At 44.6% G+C, this 22,754-nt stretch overlaps 1 protein-coding gene across 2 annotated transcripts in view; it reads right to left on the bottom strand.

Annotated features, from left to right (window-relative positions):
- DPYSL4 (dihydropyrimidinase like 4) overlaps positions 1-18,412 on the bottom strand; it is a 32,287-nt gene extending 13,875 nt beyond the window's left edge. The window contains exons 1-8 of one of the 2 annotated variants that reach the window (XM_083616927.1): positions 18,047-18,412; positions 10,086-10,174; positions 8,812-8,996; positions 7,317-7,481; positions 4,452-4,513; positions 4,273-4,353; positions 1,417-1,485; positions 12-132 (exon numbers count right to left, since the gene is read on the bottom strand). In XM_083616927.1, the coding sequence (XP_083473053.1) occupies positions 12-132; positions 1,417-1,485; positions 4,273-4,353; positions 4,452-4,513; positions 7,317-7,481; positions 8,812-8,996; positions 10,086-10,174; positions 18,047-18,397 (1,123 nt within the window). In that variant the 5' untranslated portion in view covers positions 18,398-18,412. Of the gene's footprint in view, positions 1-11; positions 133-1,416; positions 1,486-4,272; positions 4,354-4,451; positions 4,514-7,316; positions 7,482-8,811; positions 8,997-10,085; positions 10,175-14,616; positions 15,103-18,046 lie in introns of those variants that run through there. The other variant, XM_083616928.1, reaches the window with a different exon arrangement.
- Between the last annotated feature and the right edge of the window lie 4,342 nt (positions 18,413-22,754).

Genomic DNA, 22,754 nt, shown 5'->3' with positions numbered 1-22,754 from the left:
ACAGGACTTACCTTTTCTCTTGGCTTGAGCGATGACATCTGCAGCCCCTTTGCTCATGACTTTTGTGACATATAAGGGGCAATTGGCTTGTTTCGCTATTGTAATGGCACGGAACACGGCCTCTGTTTCAACCTTTGGAAGCATGAACACAGTCAGATACTTCACAATATCTGCTTCATCTGAAGTAGCTTGCCTAGAGCTTAAACAACAGCTAGGGCTGCTAGGATTCTGTTATGATGGATTGTTCTACTTGTTCTTCATAAGTCTACCCCACTCACAACTGCACTTACAGGAAAACTGCAGTTACAGGGAAATGTGGGGAAGTTAGCATTATGTCTCCTCTGATATTGATTGATTTCAAATATATGAATAATTCAGTCAGACAATAATTATTACTGGAAGAGACTCAAATGTGGTTTTTAAAATAAATAAATGCATAAATAAATACATAAATGAAAGAGTATGCATGTTTATTCAGAAGCAACTCCTGGTGGGTTGGATAATAATAATAATAATTTATTATTTATACCCCGCCCATCTGGCTGGGCTTCCCCAGCCACTCTGGGCGGCTGCCCAAAAAATATTAAAATACTGTAATACATCAAACATTAAAAGCTTCCCTAAAGAAGGCTGCCTTCAGATGTCTTCTAAAAGTCTAGTAGTTGTTGTTCTCTTTGACATCTAGTGGGAGGGCGTTCCACAGGGAGGGCGCCACTACCGAGAAGGCCCTCTGCCTGGTTCCCTGTAACTTGGCTTCTCACAGTGAGGGAACCACCAGAAAGCCCTCGAAGCTGGACCTCAGTGTCCGGGCAGAACAATGAAGGGGGTTTACTGCCTAACAAGCAAGCTAAGAGTGCCATCCAGAACAATAAAACTCAGCAGAAGTGTTGTTGTTTATATAATGACACACAGACCATCCTTTTAGTCTCATTACAGATTGCAAAAACACCAAGTGTCAAAATCTATAAGCTACACCGGGATCGTCGTCATGGTGTCCTCCAGATGTTGTGGGGTATCATCCCATTATAACTAAGTCTGCGACCATTAAGTCGTGCTAGCTAAGACTGATAGGAATTGTATTCCAACAACATCTGGAGCAGAACCTATAATCTACCCCTGAAAGATACAGTTTCATTAATCTTATCTATGTTGATGCTAATTTCACTGCAGCAAAACACTTACTGGATTTTATTCAAAAACGGTGTAGGTCTACAATGATGTCTTGCATGTGACATTCAGTGTTTAAGCGTGGGCATCCCTCTCTTATCAAAAGGGGACTTTGAAAGGCTTTGTGAAGTCTGAACGTGGCTCGGCAAAAGAGATTTCATGTGTGAATTTAACCTTCAATGGTATTTCCCAATTTTATTTTACTGAGTAGAGTTGACAGTAATTCTGTGGGGACCTACTTAATATTACCTCTTCTGGATGACTGAGAACGTGACCCTCTGGACCAGTAATCCCCAGCTCCAAAAGTCTTTTTTGTTCCTAAATAAATGAAGAAATATGGGAGAAGCAATAAATGAAAGGAGCAGAAATCTAATTTGAAACTTTAGAATGCTATCTTTTTAAAAACACCACCACGACCATTTATTATCCGTGACAATTAGAGCGGTTAACTTCCTCATTTATATGTGCAACTCAGCAGCATAACCATTTGCCTTCTGCAACTCTCTGTTTGGTAGTTTACAAGGCAAGTCTAAACATAGATCCGACTGTTATCCTGTCTTAGGGCGGCGGCAGGAAGAGGGGTGTTCCTGAAACCATTCTTTAAAAAAGGCAAGTGAAATATATCAAGGTTGCCAGAAGAGGAAGAATTTTTTTAAAATAGAATTCTGATACATAATTCTGGCAGATTAAATATGTATAATAAGTACCCATCTTTCTAACATCCTTGTTCCATCTCAATGATCCACATTAAAAGCAACAACAAAATGAAGTGTGTTGATGCAGTCCAAAAAAATTTCTCCAAGGATTTGGGCTCATGGAAAGCAAATTTATGTTACTATTTGACCAACCAAGCCCAAAAAGCATTGCCAGGAGGAATGATCTCCCCACTCCTCCCTCCATGCACTGTTCTAGGAGTTCTCCTGACCAGATTTGGGGAGGTTTGGGAGATGCACGGTGGCAGTGAAAGAGGAGAGAAGTCCTGTTGTGCTATTGAGACACACGCTGGCTTCTGCTAGTACAACAAACAAGTTGAACCCATGCATTATGTCTATAGCTTTTACGCTATGTATAAATTTCTTTCTAAAAAAAATTACAATAGGGTCCTGGAAAAAAATACACATCTCAGGAATCAACAGCCAGGGTAAAGATAAGCATCTTCAGTGTTTTCTGAAAGCTGTATTATGAAGTTTGTTTATACAGAAAAACTAAGAGGACCCCCTCTGCTGACCTTAATACTCAAGGAGGACTGTAGGAAAAGAGATGGTATTTCAGGTACTGTATTTGGGACCTGAGTAGGCTTTTCCAACTAACATGAGCACCTTAAATTGGGATGCAAACAAATGCAGCTGTTTGAAAATATGTGTTATATTTGATCTAAGTGAGACCCTATCCAGTAATATGGCCACTGCATTTTAGACCAGTTGAAGTTTCCAAGTAACTTCTAGAGCTGCTCCTTGTAGAGAACATTGTGATAATCCAATCTGGCAGCTACCAGAGCCTGCAGTACAATGGCCAAGTCAAGGTTAGACTTGGATTTAATTTATTGTTATTGAAGTATTTTAGTGATTACAAATCACTTTCTCAGAAGATTGTTGTGCAAAGCGGTAAGTAAGCCTTTATAAATAACTAGTTATATTCTGACAGGCAGTAAATCTCTACATTTAATTTCAAGAGCATTTAATCTTTTGCAATCCAGGATAAATGTTTTCTGTCCTTGAAGTGCTCTGGAGACATTTATTTCCATGCTTTTGTTCTTTGCCTGCAAATACACTTGAAGGTCACCCTCTGGTTTTTTAATAACTATGTTGAAAACCCTAAAAACAACCACCCGCTCTGGTGACACCTATCCGCTTTGGATCAAAGTATGATGTCGGATGTGAACAAAAAATTCTCTAATCCCAAGCAGATCAATATCTTCAGAAGGGCTTCCAACTTTTCAACTGATGATAATTTAAGAATGCCCTAGGGGTGAATATTAAGGATCTCTGTAAAACAGAACAAGGAAGATACACAAACCCAACCCCTCCCTGGCTGTATGTGTGTATGTATGTGTATACAGGTGTGGGACACACAGACCTCTCTCTCTCTCTCTGAAGTTTCAGGTGCCTGACATTTAAATCCACAAGCTTGATACACAAGCATCAGCAACCACACACAAACTACTTTAAACTTATTTACCATAGTAGATCCCTAATAGATTTCATGTACTTATATGCCACTTTCCCATGGTGAACTACGTTCAATGTTTCTCACAGCGAACACATGGAAAGGACAACACACACATGTTCCCATGGTATGAGGATACTCTAGCCTGCTGTGGTGCTCATTTTTTAATTGGATAGGGTAGGGTTCATCCTCTTTATCATCTTGCAGTATGAACACTTGTAGCAAATAAAGTTGCATTATTCTTTTGTTGCTGTTTTAAACTTTTGTATTTGTATGGTGTGTTTTTTAACAATTGTAACTTCAAGACATATGTAGTTAGTGACAAACAGATGTTATCAAATGCCTCGCTGGCATATAGATGATATCATTTTCTGCAGTGCCATGAAAAAGTGCCCAAAGATTGGAGGGTATATTGTTCTGAATCCATATGGCTGCGCCTATGCACTGCCATATGCTACTTTTTGTTGGTCCCATTTCTCCCTCCCTCTCTCTCCCCCCCCCCACAGCCTCATCCAGAATCAAGTTATGATAAAGTACAAACTTGTACTGTAGGCCATCAACATATTACAGATGGATTGGGTACCTTTTAGGATACCTAAAAGATCATCTCGCTTCTTATACACCCAACCAATCAATGGACTCTGCAGATGAGGGCCTCCTGCGGATACCATCTCATTAGGAAGTTCATTCCACATGATGTAGGAACAGGGCCTTTAGTGTGGTGGCACCTGCCCCTTGGAACTTGTGCCCATTACAGATCAGACAGGCACTGTCTTTACAGTTTTTTCAGCACCTATTGAAGACATTTCTTTTTCAACCACCCTTCTAACTGCATTGGATTTGAAATTGTTTTCGTTGCTGATTTTTTAATTGCTAAATGCTTTGGGATGCTTCATGGCCAGTGATTCATAAATGAAATGAAATAAATAAACACTCTACCTCATCAATGATGTCTCCATTTTCAGCATGTACTTGGGCAATGGCGCCCAGATCTCGAATAATACTGAATATCTCATACATCTGCCAGGAAAGAAAGAAAAATGGCGGAGTCTGATAATGCTTATGTTTTTCAACCAAAGCATAGTTGAACAACAGTTTGCATCTTGTATGTATATTACCTGAGCATCAGTGCACTGGAGTTTGTCTTTATAAGCCATGAAAACAAGAAAGGAGTTCACACCTTAATGAAAGCAGAAGAGAATTAATGATTGCTACTGAAAGATGATCATCAGTTACCAGGCTGCATAGCGTGGCCAGCTTAGATACAAAACTAATCAAGGCTTAGAATCTGAATTGAAAAATGTTGAATAAAATCTATGCTGTGAGCCATGAGCTAGCTTATTCAGAAGAAAATGCTATCGAATCCTAAGTGTCCAATTTAACATTCTTAGCAGTCAAGTCAAATACACTGATATGACTCTGAATTACTCATCTATGCTAAGTGAACAGTTGTCATTAATGCATTTTCTTTCCAATGTCAAAAGTGCAATTAGTTAGGAACCACAGTGTGCAGATACATACCGCACAGGTATATACCACAAGGCTCTGAACCTATCAAATTCTTTTTTAGACAATTTGGAGCAATAGGCTGTGTTCATGCATTAAGCTGCGCTATGTTAATTTCTCTGTATGACTTCTTAGGTTGTAGAATTGAACCAAAATCCCCGACAGTTTCCAATTATATTCTTAGAATTTATTGCAACGTTTAAATAAACATGAGAAATCTGGCATTGGATTGGATGACCCATTTCCATGTATTGGTTAACCTAAAATCTTAATGTTGAGTTTTATAGGAACATACAAAGCTGCCTTAAACAGAGTGAGACCATCAGTATCCTTTACACTGAGCAGCAGTGGTTTGCCATGGTTTCAAGCAGAAGTCTTTCCTACCCTCACCTGAGAATGTCAGGCAGTGAACCCAACCTTTTTCATGCAAACATATGTTCTACCACTGAGCTATGGCTCTTGTGTTTCACCATCAGTTTCTTTGAAAGATGGTGCGCAGTGTCCCTGGAAATGATTTTCCTGCAAGGTTTCCCAATATCTTTCTGATAATGCTTGGTATTTTCCTTCCACTTTCTTCTGGGGCTACTCAGTGTGAACTCCTTCAGCGGCATGGCCTATAGCAAGCGGCCCCTTCACCAGGGTGCAATACCATGATGGAGTGTGTGATGAGTGGGACTATGTGGGTCTTGTGGCACATATAGTGAGTATAGTCGTACTAATGGAAACAACCATGTGGCCAGTGATGGACCATGTGGCCAGCTGTGCTCATTCTACAGGCACAACCAATCGTGAATGGGAATAATTGTTAGTTCTCTTTACTAATAGTAAGGCAATACTAGAGAACAATTCTGAATAGCAGGAAATAGGGTGGCCGTGCAGACAGTCCTGTTCGTATGGGTCTAGTGCCAATTCCTTGGGAAACACAAGAGTGTTGCCCCATTCACACTGTCACCCAGTTCTCTCTCTCTGTGTGTGTCTCTGTCTCTGTCTCTCTCTCTCATTTATAGTTCAGAACCAAACCACATGAAAGTCGCTTCCACACCACAAGGAGCCTGTTGCAATGAGGGATGTGTGGAACTTCCCACTGGGATGCCTGTGCAGGTTCTGACCAAGTAGCTCTTGGGTGAAATTTCTGACTCCCTGAGTGGGAAACCGCACCAGAGCCATAGCATCGCCTTATCCTAGCTTCACAACGTATTTAATCTGGAAGGATTCAGCTGGCTTCCCAGAAGGCCCTCTGTGTGGGGAAAAACCAAGATGAAGGTTGGAATCCAAAGGGGGTGAGATGCCTGCAGAATCCTTATTTCTCCCACTATCATTGCCACAGTGAAATGATTTTATGCAGATTTGATTCAATAGTAATTCAAAAGCGGCAGGAAAGACAGAAGCATTCAAGTAGTTGCCTAGATTTTCACCTGGTGGACCTTCTCAGAAGCAACCTGAATGCAACACCCAGAATGGGTGCTTTTATTTGTTTTGTTTTGGTCCACTTGGGCAGCCCAGTAGCATGGGATACCAAAAGCCCTCTCAAGTATTCCACATCCAAGTCATAGCTGGCACCTTAATAAACTATTGGAATTGGGAGTGGGGGATTCTAGTTTTAACAATGTCTACCTAAGGGTCAAATCATATTAAGGTGGGATGCTATTGAATGTTACTCCACAACACTGGATATTGTCATGCTTAAGAAAGAAAGCTTGTTTTTTTTACTGATGGTTAACTAATTTTCATTGTCCTATGTGTGTGTATGGGTTAAACCACAGAGCCTAGGGCTTGCCGATCAGAAGGTTGGCAGTTCGAATCCCCGTGACGGGGTGAACTCCCATTGCTCGGTCCCTGCTCCTGCCAACCTAGCAGTTTGAAAGCACGTCAAAGTGGGAAGCACGTCCGGCGGGAAGGTAAACGGCATTTCCGTGTGCTGCTCTGGTTCACCAGAAGCGACTTAGTCATGCTGGCCACATGACCCGGAAGCTGTACGCTGGCTCCCACAGCCAATAAAGCGAGATGAGCGCCACAACCCCAGAGTCGGTCACGACTGGACCTAATGGTCAGAGGTCCCTTTACTTGTGTGTGTGTGTGTATATGTGTGTATATGCATGTGGGTACAGACACACACAATAAAAAGAACATTTAAAATACTTATACTTCCCAAATATTGCATTAGAGGACAAATGATCTTGAATAATCAAAGAACACAAAAACTGAGTTTTCCAATGGTGGAAAAACACTGCATGTTAGGACATCATATTCATAAAATGATAAACACATCTTGTCAAAAAGGATAAGCTTCCCTCATCTATTAAACATCATTTGCTCTCAAGCTAAAACACTCTTTTGCATAATCTAGCAGTTTATATGTGGCAGGATCTTTGCCTTCCAGTGTTGCAATATTCATGTCTTTTTGCAACTAGGAAGCTATGACAGTCGTAAATCTCCATCCACTTGTTACTTTCTATGAAGCGTATCTTTGCACTTACCTTTGTCTTTGACGAGAGCCTCCAGCTCTTCTTTGATGCTCTCATGCCAGCGTGTGATGTCAATATGCAGAGAATAATCACAACATGCTTTACTGTCAGCACACTCCCTCCACTGGTCATAGGCAGTCAGAAGGTTTGACCCAGATTCAGGGAACACATGGTCAACTGGAGAAACAAATGCATTCATTGGATGATGAGGGTTCAATTGCCTAATATGGGATGCCAGAGATGATGGAAACTAGAGTCCAACAACACCTGGAAGGCAATGGGTTTCCTACCCCATATCTATTGAAAGGTTCTTATTTCAAGAAGCATTTTGGGGTTTTTTTGCATTTACATCTCACCTTTCTTCCAAGGCAGGCATAGGCAAACTTGGCCCTCCAGATGTTTTGGGACTACAACTCCCACCATCCCTAGCTAACAGGACAGGTGGTCAGGGATGATGGGAGTTGTAGTCCCAAAACATATGGAGGGCCGAGTTTGCTTATGCCTGCTCCAAGGAGTTCCAAGGTGAAGTACATGGTTCTCCCCAAACTCATTTTATCCTCATATAAGGCTGAGGGACTATGACTGGCCCAAGGTGAGCTTAATGGATAAGTGGGAATCTAGACTTTGGTTTCACAGGTCCTAGTCTGACACTCTAACAGATTCTAACTGACCCATCACACTGGCTCTCACATCAGAATAGGTAGCACCAAAGATCTGCAGTGTCTATAATTATATTTCAGACAACCTAATTTTTAAGGCTATAACCAGGCAGGGAAAGGACACACAAAATGTTGTGAAAAATGAAAGTTCTGCTACACCCAAAGGGTTGTCATTGTACCACAATGACATGGGGATATGTTTATGCAAGTCTACAGTACAGAATGCATTGTGGGAGCCCAGGCATGCATTAAAAGCTAATTCGTGTGACCAAATGAGCAGTGATCTTACATACATACAAGTGATATGGTTTCATGACTGGTGCCTCAAGAGGAGTGTGTTACAAGGCAAACACAAGGCATTTCTGTTGTTTGCTGAAAGTCAGCCTGGATGTGTTCAGCTCAGCTACACTCTGAGGAAATTTGGTCCCAAGTGGAGTGGTACCTGGCAAGAGTGCCTTGCTGAGTTGGAGAGAGTTGCAATGCAAGCTTCTTAGGAGTGGCGCCACTGCCACTTACTGGAAGGGACTTGGTAAGTAGCAAGGTGGCAGGGCCACTGTGGCTGTGCAGGCACACTGTCAGAGCCAATCTGATGCTCCCATCATGCTCCTCTCCCTCCTGCTAAGAGGCAGTCACAGCGCTGTGGCTGTGCAGGCACACTGTCAGAGCCAATCTGATGCTCCCATCATGCTCCTCTCCCTCCTGCTAAGAGGCAGTCACAGCGTTGTGGGGAAACTAGTGCTGTGGCCCCACCTCACCAAGAGAGCAACCTCTAATTAGTTATTTTCAGTCACCGATTTTCCTGCTTTAACAACAAAAAGAATGCAGTCCACGGTAAGGGCGTTACGTACGAATCATGGTGGTCCCTCCTGCCAGAGCTGCTTTTGTTCCTTGATAGAAGTCATCAGCAGAGGTCATTCCCAACACTGGCATCTGCAATCTAGTGTGGACATCTATCCCACCTGGCATAACTAGCTGGCCGTAAGCGTCAACCATTTTCACACCTCCAGGAACAACCAGGTTTTCCCCAATTTGCCTGAAAATGACATTAAAAGAGATTGCTTGCAAGTTTCATTCAAGGAGGACAACAGCATACAGATATCCAACATATTAGGTCAGATCCAGACTAATTTCATTGATCTAAGATCCCAGCAATTAAATTATGACTTAAATCCCATTGATTTAAATGGCAATCGAGTACTGGTAACGAGATCTGGGGTAGTGAAGATGCTGTGGACGACACCTCCCATCAGCACCAGCCAACATGGCCAATGATCAGGATAAAGAGAGTTATGGTCCAAAATTACAGGAGGGGACCACATTGACTACCCCTGAACTAGATCAACTCACTGTGTTCCTGACACTCATAACACGGCTTTTGGAAATGTGTTTTCTTACCAGACTCTCCTTGCTGAAATGTTTTCTACATTCACAGTTAAATGCTCTAGCACTCAACGGGGAGCAAAGGAAAGTGCCGCCTGAGCACAGCCTTAGGATTAAGCTATAGGTATACAGTGGTACCTTGGGTTAAGTAATTAATTCATTCCGGAGGTCCGTTCTTAACCTGAAACTGTTCTTAACCTGAAGCACCACTTTAGCTAATGGGGCCTCCTGCTGCCGCCGCACTGCCGGAACACGATTTCTGTTCTTATCCTGAAGCAAAGTTCTTAACCCGAGGTACTATTTCTGGGTTAGCAGAGTCTGTAACCTGACGCGTATATAACCTGAAGCATATGTAACCCGAGGTACCACTGCAACCTTCCAACAGTTTGACTTAGCCCCCCCCCCAAAGGTGCACTCCTCAATTGTCTCCCAAGACAGATGGATGCCAATCATACTTCTTTGGGGGCATTCCCTGTGATCCTCAGATGAAGAGCAATATAGAAAATAAATAAATAATAATAATAATCTTGATCCATAGGCCCCTGTGTGCAAAAGGTGCTGTGTACCTTAGTACTGAATGTGTTACTTTCATGTAGTTGTGTAACAACAATTATATTCTGTCTCCTCTATGCTTTGCTTATATTGTAATTAATCTATCAGAGAGCAATGAAAGTAGATCAAATTGTACACAAATATCTGGAATAAATAAAACTGTACTCCAAAATATTTTTCAGCAACTTACTTAATCAAGCCATCTTCTACATAGATATCTGCATAAAATGACTGATCATCGTTGACAATCTTTCCTCCTTTGATGAGCAGCCGGTCACTCTGATTTAAAAGCAAACAAACAATGATTTCCAAGACAACCAGACATTTTATTAAAGGTGACTTTAGGTAGACATTCAGAAGCAGACTATGGAGAAATGCCTGGTGCAAGCTGAGTGTTGGTCTCAAATCACACCTGAGATTTGGACTTTGTCTAAGACATGCAAAGCAGCTGATGTTATTTTGTCTAGAAATGCAAAAGAATGTAATACAAACAACACAGGCAGCAAAAATTGTTGGCATCTCTGGGCTATCCGACCAAATGGTAGGAATTATGTGTTATAGAATTTTAGAAAATACACTCATCATCCTTGCCTGACTTATTTTTTTGTCAAATGTTATTGTAAAACACAGTGCCAGCTAGGCAGCTCTTAATTAAGATGGCTAGAATCCCACATTTTTCAGCTCTCAAAACAAGGAGCCATGGGTTTCTGGTGCAAAGCCTTTGTTGATTTCCCCTCTCGGCGCTGTCTCCAAGGATATTACAAGGAATCAGGCCTATAATTTGCTGAAAGGTGACTCATTTTGAGTTGACCTCTGTTAGCAATTCCAGGGAATCTGCCAGCTGCTGGAGAATGCTAAGGACTCAGAAACACATTATCAGAATAAATGCAGAAAAAGTCACACAGCAAAGGAAAGTAAGTGTACAGAGAAGGACAGTATCCCATCCTAACGACAACAAAAATTTAATGTTTTGCAACTGAAACAGAATGTTTAACAAAGAAAAGTAATTTCTGAAAGCATGTGGAATTGGCTTCCTTGTTACATAGCCTGGGGCTTATACCCTTAACTGTAGGCCTTTATAAATGCAACAATACTAACAAGGAAAGTATCAAGGAGTTGGCTACTTTGGTTCACAACACCCTTTCAAGGACCTCTTATAACAGGATTTAGAGCACCCAGGTGGCATTCTTCCAAGTTCAAGTTAGCCCATACCAGTTTCATTTCATAGACCAGGGGTCGGCAAGATTTTTCTTGCCTGGGCTGGATCGGTCCCAGAGATACCTCTGTGGGCTGGATCACATGCCCGCCTGCGTTTTTTGCGCATGCGCAGATGGGATTTCCGGTGCCACGGAAGCGAGTCCCCGTGCCGCGCCGGTTTAGCGCAGCGCACAAGCAGCTCAGTTCGGGGGCAGCTCATGGGCCAGTCAAACGACCTCCGTGGGCCTTAGGCTGGTGACCCCTGTCATAGACAGAACAATGGATGCCTTCACAACAATTCCTGGGTGTTTACACCTTGATACAGGAATATAGAGTTAATAATGATGATGTGCTCCTGCCAACCTAGCAGTTCGAAAGCACGTCAAGTGCAAGTAGATAAATAGGTACCACTCCAGCGGGAAGGTAAACGATGTTTCCGTGCGCTGCTCTGGTTCGCCAGAAGCGGCTTAGTCATGCTGGCCACATGACTTTCTGCGGACAAATGCCGGCTCCCTCGGCCAATAAAGCGAGATGAGCGCCGCAACCCTAGAGTCGGTCACGACTGGACCTAATGGTCAGGGGTCCCTTGACCTTTCATGATAATGTGGGTAAGACATGTTGTGCTACCAATCAAAGTGAATAATGTATAGAAAGCATAAGAGGTTTCTTTCATCAGGATACCTCGATGAGCAGCTTCACCGACCCACTGCAGCTCTTCCTCCCCATAAAGGGGGGACAGTATTGGATGAGCAATGCTGTAACTATTCCTAGGCTGCAGCCCTTCTCCATAACAACCAGAGCACGGGCCAGATGCAGTAAGCCAGCCTTTATTCAAACAGCTTCTTTTCAGTCGCTGCTTCAAGGGCTGGCCTGCTCTGGCTCGCTCACGGCCAAACAATGAAGAATAGAGCCCTCACATGTCAGGCATTGGGGGGAGCCATTCTGCTCAAAGCCCACCTCGAAAGAAAACCCCTTCTACAGAAGTGACATCACAGCTGCTCATTTTGATGGGAGAAATAGAGTACACTGAGAAAGGAAGGGAGCTGTGAGGCCTGTCTAAACCAAGATAGATGGTCCATTGGCCTGATGCAGCAGGCTCTTCAAACCATCTAACATGACAGGATGCAAGGAATGGGAAATAGTCACCTACCTCTCCTACTAATGCATTTGAGAGTTGACAGGCTAGGCCACCAGGTCAAGAGGCTCACAACCAAGAATTACTTGGCAGGTAATGAGTTCTGACGTTGCTTACTTTAAAAGTCAACCCTTAAGGGCTTAAGCAGGCATCAGAGCTTCCTCAGTCATCATGGCCAGGATCCAAGGAGACACTTAGGTTCACATAAGGGACTTGAACTAGCTCAAGTCTTCATGCAGTTCCATAAGCTGTTTTTTCAATCCTCTTCGATTTCAGCTTGCCACACAGCCTTGGGAACTGCTGCCTGAACATAATTCCACAATTCTTTAGATCCTAATGAATGTGGTGTGCTTTATTCCGCAGTTTATTTCGGTGGCGAGTTGGTCAGAAATTTCCACATTTGAATTCACAAGCATAATCTGCTGTATTAGATGTAACCCTAACAGTGCATGTGTCTATATGTGCAATGTACACACACCCCTCTGATAAAGGGAAGGATTAGGAGGGGATGCAAATGGGTAGCGTGACAAAATAATAATGATTTAGTGGATCAAACCTAGGAAGGGATCAAAACTAGGTCAAGCTGCATTCCCAAGAAAAGAAGAATTTGTGTTTTGGAGAATGCTAATGTTAAGGTAGTCACAAACAGATTGCCTTTTATAAGTAGAAACATGCAGAGATTCACATTGATGTGGGCTATATGCAACCGATCCTAACACCTTTAGTTGTGGTAAATGCCTGACAATTTGCTGTGTCTTATTTCTTCCAGTGATAGGGAAGCAGAAAGGGGGGGGGGATATTGCTATTCTTACTAGTGCAATCTCTTGAATGTCTCCTCAGAAGCAGACCCCATTAAATTCAATGACACTTACGACAAAGAAATATATATAGGATTGCAGTCTCAGGTGTGTATGGGTTGATGTAATGGAGATCCAGAAGGCATTTGAAATAACTACCTTTGCATAAAGATAGGTCTGATACATGGACTTATTTCAAACAGCAGAGCTTAGCTTACAGAGAATATGAATGTGCACTGTATTTGAAAAGCATTTAACAGGTAAATAGAAGCTTGTTGCATTGTTATTATGAAGCACATCCAGCTGAGGATAAAACACTGTTTAAATCCTTGGGGTTCAAGTTGGGTTACATTTAACAAAAGAGGACACTAATTCTCTGCACAGGGAGCTTTCAGTGGCAAATGTCTTAAATAGCAGCCCTCAGTCAGAAGACTTCCATCCCCCTATTCCCCCCCCCCCCATATTCCCAGGAACAGATTGTGTATTAGAAGTTACTACATCCCACAGTCACTGAAGAAATCCTTATAGGAAATGCCCACATTTCTGTGTTTATCAGTTCAACTTGTATCTGAAGAACCTGTATTGATTGCCTTTCAAATGTCTGATACTGAGAAATACTCTAACCAAGTTAAATTAAGCTCTTTGCGCTTAAAAACAAATTCAGCCAAAAAGATATTAATCCCCTCTGTTAGAGGTGGAAAATACGGATATAGATTTGTCCATGGGAGGCAAATGGTGCTCCCCTGCCCCTCGAGAAAGAGGCTTGGACTGCCCACCTGCTTCTGGAAATGCACATTTTAACATTCTGAAGAGGGTCGAATGGAGGATGGTGTCGTAGGAGGTCACCCACTCAAAGGGAGTTAGAAATCCTCGAATGAGCAATCAGATCGGGGGCGGGGGTGGGCTGCAAGCGGATAAACAACAGAAGAAGGCGACACCAGCCACTTAGCGAAGAAGAAGAAAGGCGCGCCACGAAGGATGTTGTTTTGCATTCCCTTATAAGTTGATTCGGGGTGCCGAGAAGTGGGCGGATTCCTCAAGGTCTTTCGCTGCGCTTTATAACCCTGGGAGATTTCCAGAATAACACAGCGCTCTGTTTTGTTTTTCTCCTTGGAAAGCCGGTGGGTGGGGGGCCCCACTGGCTCGCTTCTGTACGAAGAAGGCAGCAGCGCGCACCTAGAGGCTGAGCGTTGCATGGGGAGAAAGAGCGCGCTGCGGACAAGGAGAGGTTGTTCGAGGAGTCCCCAGGCGGACCACCACCCATGGCCGGCGAGGCACAAACGCCGAATGCCCTCGCTCGGATCTCGCCTGCGCCTCCCGCCCCCTCCCCCTGAAGCCCACCGGGACCGCGCGGCTCCACCTACCCCTCCCTCCCCGTTGCAACCCAAACCTCCCCTTGCCTTCCCGTTACGAAAATCCTAACCAGGGGCTTCAGCTCGGCGGCCCACCCGGGTGGGATCATCACCAGAAGCCTCGGGAAAGGCGGGGGGGCTGGGGGCTCCGCAAAAGCCCGGGAAGCGCAGATCGGACCCTTGGAGAGGAATGCCAGCCCGAAAATCATCGCCACCCCAGCCCAGGGCCCTGCGGCTCACCGTGATCCGCGGGATGTTCTTCTTGCCTTGGTACGACATCTTCCCCCGCAGGCCTTGCCGAGCGCGGGACGTGGGAAGGGGTCACGGGCGGCAACGACGACGAGGGGCCTTTGTGGGTCCGGAGCGCGGCCGGCCGAGGGAGCAGCGGCTGGCGCCGGCGGATGGCTCTGTGCTGAGTGGCGCCGCGTGTGCGTGCGCGCCTCTCCGCCCGGCGGATTGTTCTGGCAAGGAGGGAGGGAGGGCGGGCAAGCGAGAGCGAGCGAGCGAGAGGAGCTCGGTGGCTCCCCCTGCGCCGGCCGCCCGGCAGCCTTGCCGAGTGAGCAGCTGCCTGATTAGCATTCCACGCCCGTGCGCCAGGCAGCGGCAGACAGGGCCCCAGACGCGTAGGCAGACAGCTCCGCCGGGGCCTCTCCAGCGAGCCCGGCCCGCCGCAGCAGCCACGGCCCTGTCCAACAAAAGCCTGCGCCTCCCCACGCCGGCCAACGAAGGCCACGTGGCCGAGCCCTCTCTCTCCAGGGGCCAGGCCCTCGTCAGCAGGGGGGCGGCTGGCTGGAGACGCAGCCCAGGGGGCCTTTGTGTTTCCCGGTTGGCGCTTGGGGTGTGTGTGTGCATTCTGCTGGGAGCTGGAATAGACGCAGCCGGCTCCCCGGGGCTGATTTGGGAGCGGGAAGTTAGATCACCTGCCCCCCATCCACCCCGCTTCAGATCCATATTTCAAACCTTGCGTTGGATTGGGACTTACTCACCCCGAGTATAACTTGAAAGCCAATATCCTTGATGTCGGTGGAACCGGCTTCCGAGTGACTAGGAGCACACGCGCGCAGAGCAGCAGGGGTGCCAACCTGAATAAAATTTTGGGGGGCGCAAGTAAACCCTGCCCCATTTAATCGATCACAAGACGCAGCACATACACCCCATTTGAATGGCAATGCCCATCAACTTTGAGGCTCACCGGCCCCCTCAAATATTTTATGGGGAGGGGGGACGAAGTCCCTAGGAGTTGAATCCTATGCAGAGCAGTGTTGTTGTGTAGCCCCAAACAGGCGGGTGCTTCCCTACAGCGCTGTCATCTGCACGTCCATTCAAAAGGAAGCCCCGTTTTGTTTAACTTTTCCAAGTGTATTTCAGGTTTAAGTGACCCTCTGTTTTAATATAGCACCAGATGCTCGGGGCAACCAGCTCAGCCTGGTCAGAATTTTCCTTCATAAGCACCACCGGGTGTTGAAGACAGAGATCTGGTTAGGATCCAATAATAAGGGGATCCTCTGAGGAATCAGATGCACTTGGCGAGGTGCTGTTTCAAACGCCGCGTAATTCACTAAGGAATTCTCTGCCGCGCGATTTAATTGGTGACCAGTAGCTTAGTATTCAGGTTTTGTTTTTAAGGATGGGATAAATTCATGCAGAGGATATCTCTGCTCTAAGGGGTCCTGGCCACGAGCGATGGGTCGTCCATATTCCGAGGAAATGTGCCTCCGAATAATGGGAGGCCTTGGAGGCAAACAAAAGGAGCGGGCTCCTGCCTTTGTGCTCTGCCTGTAGGCTTCCTGAAAGCATCAGTCTGGCCACTGATGGAAATGCAAGTTCCAGGTTAGCTGGAGTCTGGATGTGATCCTGGAGGGCTCTGGTGTACGAGGCTGATGTTGTAACATTAAAGATGTGTCGCCTGAGTTTTGTTCGTTTACCTCTTCCCTCCACACACCCCTTTCCTTTCGTGTCCTATCTTTTTAAGACTTTAAATGGGCGTTTTGCTGGGCTAGATAACGGGGTATAAGTGTTTTGCAGTAATAAGTAAAATGTGTCACTCATTTCAGAGAACAAAGAGAAAATATGCATGCCTGTTCAGAAGCAGAGTTCAAGGGAACTTACACCAAGGTAAGTATTCTTTATTTTTATTTAGAATTGCAGCCTTAATCAATAACTTGCAGGGCAGCCAAGTGGCATTTAGACTGGAGAACGAAACCTCAGTTCTTAAAGCTTTGTGCTCAAATTACCAGGAAAAAGAGATTGTCACAAGAGACTCCCTCCCTCTCCACTGCACCACGTGGAAAGTAGTTTATTAAAAACCATTTATCAGCATTAAAGTGGAAGAGAAGAGGGGCATTCTGCCTTGCTGCAATTCCCACTCAGATGTAGGAGGTGTGGTTGTGTGTGTGTAAAAAGAGCCTGCTGGATCAGGCCAATGGCTCATGCTGGTGGCCAACCAGATGTCTATAGCAAGCCCCCAGGCAGGATCTGAGCGCTGCAGCCACTCTCTCCTGCTGCTGCTTCCAGCAACTAGCATTCAGAAGTCTACTGCCTCCACAGAACATAGGCGTCAAGGCTAGCATTCTGGGTTAATATAATCTCCAGCCCTAGCCACAAACTCCGCATGGCTCCTGCTACTGGGAAGAAACACCTGGTCCTACCTTTTTAAAGGGCATTTTGGGTTGCTATTCTATGCCAGTTTGCCCCAAAGTATGCCTCATTGAAATTCCTATGCCTATCTACTCAGAAGTAAGTCCCTTTGAGTTAACCCGGACCTACCCTACAGTAAATGTGCAAAGCATTTCAGCCTTCCCATCCAATTCTTTTATTCATATTAAAATCAATAAAATGACTCCCATTGGCTGTAACATAAGACCGGGTCTGTTGAATCTCACAGCGGCAGAGGAGATTTCTACGGATCATGCACGCTGACTCCGATGTGCACTCTGCCTTGGAAAGAGATTGAAGAGACAAAAGCCAGGTCCCCGGTGACGCTCATTTGCGTTGCAAAATAACAGAGGACACAGTGCTCCTGCTCTACCTGTGGGGTATACATGGCTGACTCGCCACATTTAAAGAGGACGCTGGAGAAAGCCAGCCAGCCGTCTAAACGGGCTGCAGCCGATTGGGAAATCAATCGCCACCTGGCGTCCCGATCAGTCCTCTTCGGAGGGCGGGAGGGGGGCGATTGTGACAGGTTTCGTGACCTCGGATGCGATTAAGAAGCGGCTGCTCCACTGTGAATTCCAAACCACATTCCAGTTCAGGAAATGCAGCTGGCTCTGTCGCTTGCTCGGAGCGGCTCTCGCGCCTCTGAAATCGAGGGCAGACGCCGAGCCGCTCACGGGTTTGCCAGGTCCTCGTCTCACGAGCTGAACCTGCGCGCATGAGCCGAGTCACTTCGAGCGCCGCCTACTTGGCTGGAAGAGACCCAGACGCTAGGCGCTTTTTGCCTGTTCCCGGGCCGTTTGGCTGATTCCGCTAAGGGACTGGCCTTTTTGCACGGGATTTGCTCATTACCTTCCTCACGTCGTTAAACACATTCCTGAAACATCCCTGAAACATTTCTATGGGGGACAGACAGACAGAGCGCTGGTTCAGCTTTATCCCGCACCCTCAAAAGTTTAGCCCCATAGCGCATCTCCTCCAATGACCGTTCCCAGCGCCTTCCTTCCCCCGTTACCTGATGGCAGCCATTGGATAATTCCCCCGCTACTCCAACTGACGGCGGCCCCGCGGGTGTGAGGACCGGGGTACTTTGGCAGCCGCTGCTGGCTTCGCTCTGCGCCTCCGACCCGCTGGAGAGCTGGCTGAGGTCCCCTCGACTGAGCTTCTGGTTGCTGCCCCCTCGCCTCCCTCCGCTGAGCGATTCGAAGTCCAGCGTCTTGTTTTCGAAGGCGCCCTCCACGTTGCAAAACATCCCTCCGTACTTCTGCCGGGGCTTGGGGCTGCAGGTGCCGAGGGCCGCGAAGTAATCGGGCACTTCCTCCTCTTTCTTCTCCGGCGGCTGGAGCTGCTCCCTCGGCTCTGCCATGGCTGCTAGGGCGGGAGGCCGCCTGCCTGGGACTGCTGGAGAGTGGAGCGAAGTGTTGCCCTCGGGGAGGGCTGGGGAACTAGCGCCGTGTGGGGATGGGGGTCACAGCAACGCAGGGGCTCAATCCGATTTCACTTGTCAGATGTAAACTCCTAGCCAGCTCCGCGCTGCGTTAGGCAGGTAACGCCATTGGTCTTCGCCACGAGCCTGGCTGGCTGGGAGCTGTCCACGCTCTGTGGTGCTGAAGCAGCCGCGCCGGAGGAGTTCATTAGGAGGACATCCCAGCGAGAGCCCACCTACAGGAGAATTTCCATCGCTGTCACTTAAACGCTGCTTTGCCTCTCGCGGGGGGTTGGCTCAACTCACCATGCATGAGTCGAGGTGGTCCCAGAAGAAGAATAAACACAATGGAAGTTTACTGACAGCCTTTATTGAATCAATTATTCCCTTACCAACGGAGACAGACACAAGAGATAACGTGCTTGCTTTTGCTCCATTAACAGTTTATTAAGGGATAGCCAAAGGCGTTTTGAACAAAAGCGACGCACTTTTGTATGTAGGGCTATAGAACATTTATAGCCCGGTGCTTACACTTAAGTCTGTAAGCCCTTGCCAACTACAATTCTGTAGATGAAATTTGAAGACTTATTTGAATGGAATGCATGTATTATGAAGCACATGATACACTGGCATACCTTGCATTTTCTCTTCTGCGTTCCTTTAATTTTCTTCCAGATATGTGCAAAAAAGTAGAATAAAAATTGTTACATTTTCATCACAACTGCAGTGTGGTGTCTGACAAACAATTTGATTATACTATTTGTGGAAATATTTCAATGCTACCTTGTGGGATTTATTTATTTTTTACTAATCGTTTCATTTTGCTGATGGTAATTTAGGTCAGAATTCATATAAAAAGTAGGTTCCTCCACAGATTATTTAAATTTTGAGTTTCATTATGAATGAGATAACAGTACTCCAGTATACGATTTCTGCTTGCAACTGATGTCAGCCTTTGGGCAACAGACTGTTCTGTTTCACATACTTTATTCCCTTGTTGTTTTAGCTGATACAGGATTATAGCTCTAGAAACGAGTTACTAAACAGAATTAGGTCATTGCACTGCAATGCTAGCAGAAAGCTTGGCTCAAAGTTCTTGTTTTTAAAGCAAGCAGAAATGAGAGACCCCTATTTATCCATGAACACAAAGTGATGTCTTACAGTCAAGACCTGTAAAATCTAATGAACATACATATCTAATGTACCTAATGTAAGAACTAGTTCCAGAATTATTAATCCAGTTGCTATGTGCAACTGCCACATGAAGTAGTCTCCTATGGCCAGTGTGACACTCCCCAAATTCTCTTGGAAGATTTTGGAGGCTACTTCCATGAGCAGGAAACCAAGAACCACCATTTACAGAAATTATGCTATATTCCCTTCCAATGGGCCACCATAATAGGAAACTTTAGAAAGGAGGAAGTGGGCTGCAGGTCACAGACCAGTCAATTACTTCTTTCTTCTCAGCAGGTATTTCTAAACTGTCAGCACATTGCTGTTGTCTTCACACCTCCTCAACATATAGACTTATATAGACCTTTTTGTACACTAGGCATGCAAGTGGTAAAATAGGATAAAGATATGGAAATTGATCGAATGTTTCTTGGCAGGATACAGCTATTTAACCAAGTCATAAGACATTTAAAGAGATGTGTTGGGAGCTGGGTTGTCTATGGTTGGCTGTAATTGTTGGTATAATAAATGGAAATATTCTCTACAACAATCTGGAGCATAGTTTTTTGATGCGTGCTGATCAATGTGTAAACTTACTCAGATTACTCCATTGGTATAGTTCAAAAGCAACTACTGCTGTTTACATGGTGGCTTCAACACTTTTCTTTTTGTGATGCATGGAGAAAATCCATGTCTAGTCATTCATACGTTTAAAAGACTTTTTTAATTAAAAGTTTACAATAATTTATGTACTTTACAAATGAATAGAAAGTCTCTGATATATATAGCATATGAATCACAATACAAAAATATGTGTAAAACTTTGTACATATAAGCCTATTTTAGGCTCATCAATTATCTCTTTAGCACAGAACCAAACATTAAGTATTTAGGATATGATTATTATGAGATTACATTAGAAAACACAAGTAAACCATGGCATATTTTATCATGGAAGAAAACTATTGTATATGCTTTTAGTTTTTACAGACATTTACAGCAGCTGCTTAAATAAACTGTACACTAAATATGCGGGTGTACTGTACATATTCACAATATGATTTCCTGAGTCTAAACTAAATCCATTACTGTTCAGAAACACACTCTGCACTGTAAGGGTTTAATGGTGTCATTAAAGATACAGGTTAATTTGGCACCTGTCCACCACAAATAACTTTCAGGTGCATTGGTTTTCTCCATGATGACAGGTATTTATGTTAACAAGCTGTGTAAGGCACTCTGGGATATACTGAAGACTACAGATATTGAGCGAGCTGAATACTTTCAAATAACAGCCACAGTCCTTCAACAGCTTGAACCACAGGCATAAGTCTGGTATACATAACACACAGTCACTGACAAATTAAGCAGCAATTCAAATGGATTATAGTTTAGACGTGATGGCAAAACAATTACCCAGAATATACATGTTCTCTAACTGATGAGCGCAAGTCATATGCCAAAGTAGTTGTGAACATGGTATATGATTATATTATTAAGGCTTTCTTGGAACTCTGGTGTTACAATTCAATGTAGTTACACATATCTTCTTTCCATATCGGCTATTGTCATATATCAGTAATTAAACTAAAAATGTAAATGCATGCTGGTGTATATATGGTCCCAGCTATTACTAACATGGGGTGAGATTGGTGAGTGAGCATCCTTGGGTTTGTGCATCCTTTGGCACAGGAACCTTTACTGTCAAACAGCACTTACATGGATATTTTCCTCTCCAGATAAGTTCAGTGCATGGGATGCCTTCCCTGTTTACTTGAATGTCAGCAAACTTCCATTAGGGCCACGTACTATTCAAACAGGAAAATTGGTATTGTCCGCTCAGTGGAGTCCATGGTTTCCTTTGCTAGCTTCCCAAGAATTAGCTGTATATGGCATGTATAATGGCAGTGCTTAAAACATGCAGCTGATGGGTTGGATGAATCTCTGCATTGGTGAAACATCACAAAACAAGATTTGATGACAGTGGTGCAGAATACTATTCTATCATGACAGGCAAATACTAGCTCTACGCTTTAGAACTGGCTTCCTATTAAACAGTGTAATTCTATGCATGCTTATTTGGAAGTACTTTGCAGTGTGTTCGACGGTGTTTACTCCCTAGTAAGTGTGTACGATTGCAGCCTAAATTGCCTTCATATAGAATATGTTCTAGAAGGTTTGCTGTGCATACAGCTCCTCCCAAGTGATGGCTTCACTATAAATTTAAAGGGAGCATATCTTTTTGTGCATGCAAGAGACCAGTGTGCACATCAAGAGCATACTTAGTACTCTAGATTGGGCAACTGTAAATTCAAGGCAGGCACCCCATCTTATTGGAGACAACTCTAGCAAAATTATATACAAATCTGTTTTTACTACTTTTAATCTCACAATAAACATAGCAGACCCATATAAATGCTAGAGAATTACATTGGATAAATGGAGCATATTATTCCTTGTTAATGCATTACCAAAGGAACAGTGAATTTAAGACATAATCCTAGGTACAGCTCCTTAGAAGTTTGTTCCAACGAAATCCATGGGATCTCCTTCCACCTTATGGACAGATACAAAAACATGAACACAAGAGCAGCTTCCAGAGCAGAATGGGAAGCTGGGGTTAGAAAATGAAATGTGTAATACACCAGGTAGTTTATGGAAGTACTTTCAGTGTACTCTACTCAGCTTCTTGGATTCTGGCCATTTACTCTAATCCCAAATTCCATGTTGATCTGCAGGACTGGAGATAAAACATGCAGCAGAGATGACCAGGGAAGCAGTTCTGAAAGAGGCAAATGAGCACTATGACATTGTCTTGTGTGAGTCTCTGTGGGGAAACTTGCTTGTTCCTTCAGTTCCTCCAATGATTAGCATTACTGGTGGCAAGTTAGTGCAGCAAAATATACTCCCAGCCCTGGGTCATTCTCTGAGGAATAAAGTGCCTACAGAGGTCGCAGAATTCAGCTTTACCTGTATTTGAGATGTCTTAGATTTAGTGGAGAGGCCATTTCCTGTATCCTACATATAGCTAATGGAGACCAGAGACAGGGCCTTTTCTATGGCCGCAGCTACATTTTCTGAGCACCAGGGAAGATTCTTCTATGCAGGCAGCCTTTTGCTACAC

This window comes from Podarcis filfolensis (genome assembly GCF_964270895.1).
Source record: "Podarcis filfolensis genome assembly, chromosome: 5".
NCBI classification, from domain to species: domain Eukaryota; kingdom Metazoa; phylum Chordata; class Lepidosauria; order Squamata; family Lacertidae; genus Podarcis; species Podarcis filfolensis.
Note: the sequence above shows the minus strand (reverse complement) of the source record. Positions and strands in the feature narration are given on the sequence as shown.